Source organism: Bombus bifarius, unplaced genomic scaffold, assembly GCF_011952205.1.
Source record: "Bombus bifarius isolate JDL3187 unplaced genomic scaffold, Bbif_JDL3187 scf7180000010271, whole genome shotgun sequence".
Classification (NCBI taxonomy): Eukaryota; Metazoa; Arthropoda; class Insecta; order Hymenoptera; family Apidae; genus Bombus; species Bombus bifarius.
Genome location: NW_022885586.1, coordinates 2000600 through 2009509, shown reverse-complemented (window position 1 = coordinate 2009509; position 8910 = coordinate 2000600). Strand labels below are relative to the sequence as shown.

General features: G+C 41.8%; 1 protein-coding gene across 1 annotated transcript; it reads left to right on the top strand.

The window, feature by feature from the left end:
* The first annotated feature begins 741 nt into the window (after positions 1-741).
* Positions 742-2881, top strand: LOC117216372 (transcription factor Sp3-like). Its single transcript, XM_033463032.1, has 2 exons — positions 742-1674; positions 1747-2881. Exons 1-2 carry the CDS (start codon positions 1615-1617, stop codon positions 2623-2625), a joined length of 939 nt encoding a protein of 312 aa, XP_033318923.1. The 5' UTR covers positions 742-1614; the 3' UTR covers positions 2626-2881.
* Positions 2882-8910: the final 6029 nt, after the last annotated feature.

The following is an 8910-nucleotide window of genomic DNA, read 5'->3' as shown; positions in this document are numbered from 1 at the left end:
TCAACGCGGTCAAAGAACCTTTAAATACCGTAAAAATTTTACTTTGACTTCTTTCATCTAAGTGCAACGCTTTGATTTTCTCAACCACTTGATTCTACAGAATTTCGTCGTCCTTGCGTAAGTTTCTTTGCGAGACAACCCTACGTCGCTCTCAATTATTGTTAAAACGGCACGAGCATGACGAACATGTTGAAAAGGAAATTGAAAAGTTGAATGATTTTGTGAATTCCCTGAAGAAATACAATTTCTTTGCGCAAGTTTCTTTGCAACACAGCCCTACGCTGTTACCAATTGTCAATATGTAAATGTTAAAATGGCAAAAGGATAATGGACTTGATAAAAAGGTAATTCAAGAATTGAATGATTTCATCGGAATATAATTGTTTTATATAAAGTAAGATACGACTTCTGTGTCCGACAATTTGCCATTATATAATTGCGACAACGTGCATCGCATTCGACACGGAGAGACGTCGGCACGCAGGACCGCTAATTAAGCCCAAATTCCTTATCCACTAATTAAACTTGAACGATTAAGCTTATTCCTCCTACCATTTCTACCGATAATTATTACCCTGCAGATCGACTGCTCCTCGAATCTTGGGCGGTCGAAGCAATGATTTCACCTGGAGGTCGATTGCTATTTAAGCAGTGCAGTACGAAAAAAGCCAGAACGGTATTGGAACTACGTGAACGAATTCAAGAATTAAAGAAAGTTTCTTTAACCAACCAAATTAGCGATCTCGTTTAACAATATTTGATATAACACGGAATTTATGTTATAGGTATATAAAAATAAAACGGATAAATGCAAACAAACAAGATAAGATAGAAAGAATGGAATCAGGTTACGTAGAAAACATCTATAGTCTTCTTCGAGTTTGCCCATCAGAAATAAACAATTATACGTGCCTACTGTAAAACATGGCGAACCATAGAAACTAGATGGTCTCAAGAGTATACGGTAGGATTCACGAAGACTTTTCTCGGTGGCATAAGGCAGCCCCCAGGGACGACCACAAAAGGTGCGTAGCCTCGATCCTCGATCCTCTATCCGCAGGGTTGATTTATGAGCGAGTGGAGGGGAGGGCGCATGCGCACCAGGCTGCGAGATTCACTGGGGTCTATCCCCACCTCCATAGAAAACCCGGCAGAGCATTCAGCCTCCTCCCTTCTTCGTCAGTTCCTTGTCCACTCGGTTATTAAAACCGAGGCGACACGACGGGCAACCGGCAATTATCTGGCGAGCCTTCGAAGCCGCGCACGCTTCGATCCGCCAGATACAGCGTTTCTCAGTTTTCTTTTCATTCTCATTTTCGTTTTTGTTCTACTCGAGCGTGGTGGCAGTGATCAAAATCACGGAAATACCTTGTGTTCCATTTCACCATACGATTATCCAAAATTAGCAGAGGATTTTAATATCATTTCTAAGGACAGTACCATGGATACCAGGAAGTGAAGTGATGGCACAAGTGATACAGTATCAACAGGTCCGCGACAACGCATTCGTGGAAATATAGCGTATCATATCGGTGAAATTCTAGTGTCAAACGTGAAGATTATTTTCGATCAGTTCTGTGAAAACGTTTATTCAGAAGTGACCGCTCCTGCATCATGCTATCATCAAATTATTCGAGTATTCGCTTGCAACATTTAGGAACAAGAAGCGATACTGTAAACTGAATTTTTTTAGCAAATACGGTTTTTATAAAGTGTTCAATTATTCATATTTTGTTTATGTTATAGATGTGCATGCCGACGATGGCGCCCATGTCCAGCCTCCCAATGCCGATGCACCAACCTGCTGGGATCGATTACAGAAGTTCAAATATTCGTTATCAACCGTACAATCCGACGTTCAGTAATCATCACCATCAAACTAGCCAATCGGGCTACTGGTACTCTGGATCCATGAACCACGGTCAAATCACGGAGGCGTTAACGCCGCCGGCGTACACGATGGCAAATGTTGCTACCAGTACGACCTCGTGGACAACAGAGACTCATCTTGCGCAACCTCAGCTCACGAATATCTCAGCGATACAACATTATTCACTGCCGCCGAGTCCATCAGATCTACCACCCAGTCCACAAAATCACTCTCCGCCTTATCAATGGCCTCTCACACCGCCGTCTGAACATGTCTTCCTGAATACGGAGGATCCTGGAAAATCTGGCAGAAAATGTATTAGATGTAGATGTCCAAATTGTCAAACAGACGGCGCAGCTCAGATTGGGGTCGACGGCAAGAAACAACACCTTTGTCACGTTTCAGGATGCGGTAAAGTGTATGGCAAAACTTCTCATCTAAAGGCGCATTTGAGGTGGCATACCGGCGAACGACCTTTCGTCTGTCACTGGCTGTTCTGCGGCAAAAGGTTCACGAGGAGCGACGAATTGCAGCGTCACCTCCGAACGCATACTGGCGAAAAGAGATTCGTGTGTCCTGTATGCGAAAAGAGGTTCATGAGGAGCGATCATTTGACAAAACATCTGAAAACACACGAGAACCAGAAAAGGAGAAGTTCTACGAATAAAACGGAGTCGAATAAAGAGAATTCGTCGCCCGCTGTAACTGAACAGAATTTGTATCCTCCGGCTGGAGTACAATATACTATGATTTAGGATTATAGATTTGTACAATTGTTGTACGTAGACGTTTGTTATCTATATAATTCCTACGTGGTAATGTAGGGAAAACTGGAAAGGTGACTAATAGGATGGAGCAGGAGTAAAGGACAATATCTGATACTTTCTAATAATCTACTTTTTCGCAGTCTACATTTAGTATTGGGTTTATCACTTTGGTTAGTCATCTTTTCAGCTCTGTGTCACAATTGTGTCCTTCTTTGTAAATAATGTCGTTTGATCAGTTCCTTACTGTTGTATATATTACTATACTAATTATTGTATATAGAAAAACGATATATTTTTGTACAGAACATATCGTAGATCTATATTTAAATTGTGTAATCGGAATAAACAAAAATAATATAATAACAATGGTTTGTACCTTCTGATATTTTAAATTCGACGATACCAGTCGTTACCGCTGCACGATCTAAAGCTAGCCAATAGTAAATTTTATGCGGACTGAAGCCTCGATTTACCGTGAAAATTCACATAATAACGAATCATCCCCTTGTCGTATATCAGGTTCCTCCTTGACATCTTCCTGCCATACGATACATCCCAAATCCCACCCAACGAGCATAATACGATGTAGGTACTTCAGAATCCAGCCCTTCGCAGTCCTCGATGATTTTCTACCTGACAAGTGGTCCAGTGAAGAAAAAAAAATCATTTCACGGAAACTACCCCGAATATAACGATCAACTCTACGTAACGAAGAGACCTACATTTTGTGTCAAGCGGAAAATATAATTTTTGGACGTGATGCGTGAGATCCGTGACAAAGCCACGCGACACTTTTCCCATTCAAAAGTTTTCGAGGCAATTTCGTGGCATTTGGGGGAAATCCTTGAACCACGTACGGTACTGTAACGGGTTGTTTCATTCGTATTCCAGCCAAGAGATGGCTGCACTGTGAATGGAAAAAGCCCGCGTAGCCCTATTAAAGGGGCGGCGCGCCGTAGCCCCGTAGCCCCGTTGCCCCGGCAAGGATTCATGGCTGGCACGTAGAGGTAGAGGCGAAAGAGGCAGACGCGATGATAGAGGTAGAAGTAGCGCGAGAGAGGGAAAGCTAGATGGCCAGAAGAGAAAGAGAGAGGCGGTTCAAGAGGTAGAAAAGCGAGACGGTGGCCGAAGGAGGGCGCGTGAAGGGCGAAGGGGGGTCACGAAAATGGAATAAAACAAAAAGGAGGCAGCCGCGGAGCAAATTATAGGGAAAAATAGGGAGGGACGAGGCAGAGGAGGCAACACAAGCCCCGTGGTGTGGCACTCACGAAGGAAGACGATCAGGTGGATGGGTGGAAGGGTAGGAGGGGAGGAGGGGAGGAGGGGTGGCGCCACGGCAATTCCAGGCTCGCGTTCAACGTTCGCCGTGGAGTACCGCGGATAGCCGCGAAGTTAGTACGCAAGAGATTCAAACAGAGTCCAGAGTGACGAGACCCGTGTCTCCTGTTTACCGCCTTCTCAACCGGGCGACCACCACGAGGAACGGCAAAACCGCGCACCGATCGCCAAAGAAAGAGACACACGCGCGAGCTGAACGGCTTGTCGAGAGCGTGACAAAGCTGCACAGTTTCCTCTAAGGAGAAGAGGGAGAGAGGAAGAGAGAGAGACAAGTACACGGTACGCAGCTCTCTCTTACGTGTTACGCGCGGTCAGTGCGAGAGGCTGCAACGTGCCGCGAGCATGCGTCTGCAACGGACGGCCCTTAAGGCGGACACGCACCACGCCGACTCGTCGCCGTCGTCGTCGTCGTCATTGTCCATATCCGTGAATGCTCGCTTTTCACCATCGCTACCGGACGAATGCACGCGCTAATCCCGTCGAGGGGGCGAAGAATGGACGAACAGGTTCGTAGCCGCGCGCATGTCACCGATCGAACCGAGATCGGTCTCGATTCTTAACCGATCTGTTTCGCGATTCTCGCACCGCTTCGCTGCTGTCTATCGAGCCACGATCGCGTGTATAGCTATTTGAATCGTTCAACCCTCGTATTTGTCGTAAACCTTTCGAAACGCGGCCTCTATGTCGATCTATCGATATCTCGCAAACATGTCGGTAAATGTCAAACGAGCAGTGCTTCGTTATAAATTTTACGTGTTTGGTAACCCTGAACTGTACTTTATCCGATTTCCTCGCAATTCTGTTGTGGTGTTAACCAATTAGTGCACGAATTCTGAGAAATGTTCGGTGTCGTAGTCGCTGTGTTTACTAAACTGCGAATAACACATCGTGAGGTTAAAACACACGCGTTGTAAACAAGAAGCCACGCACACTTTGTTTTTACTGGCTCGATATTACCTCTTCGTAGTTTCGAAGGGCGACGTGGAAAATTTCTCGTCCAATTGAACACAAGCAGTGGCACGATATATCAGTGACTCGTGGAAAGAATGTTTCCGTATTCTGTTAACCGGTTAGTGATTCAAGTTTGTGACATAGTGTTCTTTATTGCTCAGTGTGGACAGTGGCGCATAGACAGACCGTTCTGAAGAACAAACGTAGTTACACGAAGATCAACGGAACCGCATCCACGCTTTTTGTCGTCATTTTTTGGATCCACGAGGTCAGTCGAACCGGCAAGCTGGACGCGGAGGTCGGAGGCGGCGGAAGCCGCAGGGGTATCAGCCCTCCAACACACCTCGGCAACATAAACGTGAGTTTTTATTTCACCATTCACATATAGTCCTGTTCATAAGTATTAGGACACTTAAGATAACCAAATATATACTTTACTATACATACTTTCTGAAATCTTATTTCTTATTCTTATTTATATTTATATAAAGATTATTATCGATACTATCGATACTATCGGATATTATAGTAATCTGTTCAAACGTATTTATCAAAATACTACGAACTTTCTATCATTTATGTTTATCGCGTCTTTCCATCAGTAATTTAATTTATCGATTCTCTTATCACGTTTATTGTAGTGATTTCATAAATCAAATTCAGATGCTCGATATACTTAGAATTTCTTATTCGATTTAATTTGAACTTGAATATTCGTGGGATTTAGATCACAAAATTGTGATGGGCAAAAAATATTTTATTCATCGCTATCTCATAATAGTTACAAATTAGTGCTTGTAAATATAATTGCGTGTTTTAAATGATTATCTTGCATGAATATAAAAACCTGGCATTCTAATCTCTTCTCTAATAATCTGTATCAATTATAGCGTCCTATACGATATCAGTAAGTGTCGTAATACTTATGAACGGGAATGTACACAATACATTTAATCTTTTTAAGCTGATATTTCTCGTATAAATTAGAATAAGTATGTCGAAATTTACAAAATGAATTTTCTTGGAATACATTGTATGGCTAAAAGATTATCGTGCCACATTATTACTATAAACGTTGACGTTAGTTTAGTCACAAGATATACTCAAAAGATTATTACAATTTATTACTTGTGTTCTAACATTTTTCGCTATTATGTAATCGTTTAAGACACGTGTACAGAGGTGGAATTGTTAAAACAAGCTTGCAATTACGGTGAACGTATTATAAAGCGGGTAACTTATCCGCGTAGGTACATCGATCATCCGTTTATCGACGATATTTACCCACGTACATATATTTTCTCTCGCTTTTACTTTAATCGCGCTTGTTATTCGAAATGATGCATAATAAATGACATTTGTACGTCCCTTTATCCCATTCTAACTCTTTGCACACTTTCTACGCATGTATCGTGTCAATTCGTGACTTATGACAAGTACAAGCTTGTAAAACTAAGAAGGAAAAGACGACGACGCGATGATTTAATGCCCTCATCGTTTAACGATTCAGCATAAAGGGTTATTTAATGACAGATTGACAGAGGGTTATTTGATGACAGATAATTATCGAGAGGGAAATGCATGCGATGACAATACGATGCAAAGGAATTATTATCGTGTTTTCTTCCATTATTTATCCCTGTTAAAGCGTGAAACGTTACACTTTTGTTGGGACCAGGCACTCTCTCGAGATTTAATCGTTAGAGCGAAGATCGATATTGGCGGTATCGCCAAAGTTAATTCTACAGCTGCGGTTTGGTTGCACGAATTCGTCTGGAGAACCGCTAGACAATCCTGGCCGATATAGTAAACGTTACTATGTTGCTACACCCGTTTCACGCCCACCATACATCATGCGTTATGCTCAGACCTACCTGTCGACGTATACGTTGCTTCAAAGGTGTTACACGTGTTCTTGATAAATTTCCATCGTAAGAATTCCATGCAAGGTTATTTTACCTCCAGCGTCGCTTTTGTAAAATATATCTTATTTGCAAATGTTATCATTGACTTAAACATAATGGCGATATAAAATGGACGTGGATATCTACTGTTTTCTATATTTTAATAATTCATGACTAGGTGCATAAACGAATTTTAGATATTCGAAGTAGAGTCGATTAGATACTAGCGTGACTAATTTAAAGGAAACCGGCTGGACTTTTACGCGAAGGAATAAATATATTCGAAGGGTTATGAAACTATCTGTAGATAGCGGAGAGTAGGCCATTCGGTCGAGTTGAAATGCGCGGCAGAGCAGACAGTCGTAGGGCAAGAAACACAGTGCCGGCACTTTGCTGACACACCTCCACACAAATCTAATTAATTTATATCCTGAGAGAGGCGCCACTAGGGATGCTAAGCCCGACAGGAAAAAGAGACGAGTAAAAGGAAAGGTACCCGTGGTATCGGCTCTCCCTTCTTACGAGTTACAGGAATCAAAGATCTTACCTTTCTTACGGCCAAGAAATCCTTCTTTTAAATAATCTAGGCAATATATATCAACTTCTTTTATTTCCTGAATTAAAATTTTGTTTATTCGTCGTATTCTTGTTTATTTCATCGCGAATGGGGTTAGCTTTTTTCATTGTTGAGGGGCGTGTGTTACGAGGGGCGGAAAACTGTTAAGTTTTACAACTAGTAAGTTTATAATTACTATATAACCTTGTAATTAATACGTATTCGTCGTTGCAATTACATATCGGTAGTTATTTAATAGAGCATTGTGACGAATATAAAGCTTTGAGATAATATCATAATTATAGTTATATAGAACAAGCTGGAAATGTGTTGCAATGTTTTTCGTCGAAGCATCAATATGTCTTTTTTTTTCTAACAAACGATAAATTATGATACTTACTTGAGAAATGCTAATATAAAGTGTGTTCTTATAATTGAGGGTTACGTTGCAAAAGACGTAATAATTACATTCTTTCGGTTCTCCAATTGTTATGATAATAGCTAAATGAAATACCTGAATGTAGCGCAATTGGCAAAGAAAACGATTTGTTCGATCCAGAAATATAATACTATGTATTTCTATACAAATAGCTGATGTCATAATTAAAACTATGATTAACGTTATGATTACATGTCAATGTTTTTAAAATTGTTTTTGAACCAACGGATAAATAACTATGCGTAAAACTCGTACAAAACGATTTTCTTTTTTAGACGGACAAAGTTTTCTTCTTTGTTAGTTATTACAACACGCTGTAATTCTTATCGACATCGTAAAAGTTAATAACAGGGTTTAAATTTTACATTTTACGACACTTTAAAATTCCACGATCCGCAAAAGAGCGCATAGATTGTCGCTTCCAGAGGTGAAAAAAAAGGGAAGTATAATTATAATGTTGCACGACTAACGAGCTATCATTAATCGAGAGAACGAACGCGCAACTTTGAAGCATTTGACAACAACCGCATCGCTCTAAATAACTGTTGGTTACATTGTCAAGCTGGCAGGAATTATAGAATGGAACAGACGCGAAAAAGCACACGCCATAATACAGGACAGCGGGGTAATTAACCTGCCCCCTAGAAAATCTACACGCGTCGCGCACACGTACCACTCGAACCCTCATTAGCGGTTTACCCCGAGCGTCGCGTGAACTTTGCACCTGCAAATTGGCACCTCCCTGTTTTGCCGCGCGCGAAACGCCACCGGATCACCACGATCCAACTGTGTGTGTATCCTCCATTTCGGTCTGCCCATTTCTCGAGTGACTAGCACGGTTGCCTACCGGCTAAAAAATCGGACTGTGGCACCAGATGCAGACGATCCACCTCGCGGACAACCACCGAGCAAATCGCCGCAGCTGTTACAGATTATGCAACACTGTCGAGAGAATAAAGACATCGAGTCCACTTCTTTGACGGCGAAGACACGGGTAGTTTCGCTGGTCGTTATTGAAAAAACACGGTCTCCAAACGACGATCGAACACGATAACACTATAACGTTGAATTAGGGTCTTGCCGCC

Bases quoted from the DNA above. Each gene is read 5' to 3' on its own strand.
- LOC117216372 (XM_033463032.1), top strand. From the start codon at position 1,615: ATGCTATCATCAAATTATTCGAGTATTCGCTTGCAACATTTAGGAACA. The intron at 1,675-1,746 runs GTAAACTGAATT...TTTATGTTATAG, and splicing joins TAGGAACAAGAAGCGATACT to ATGTGCATGCCGACGATGGC.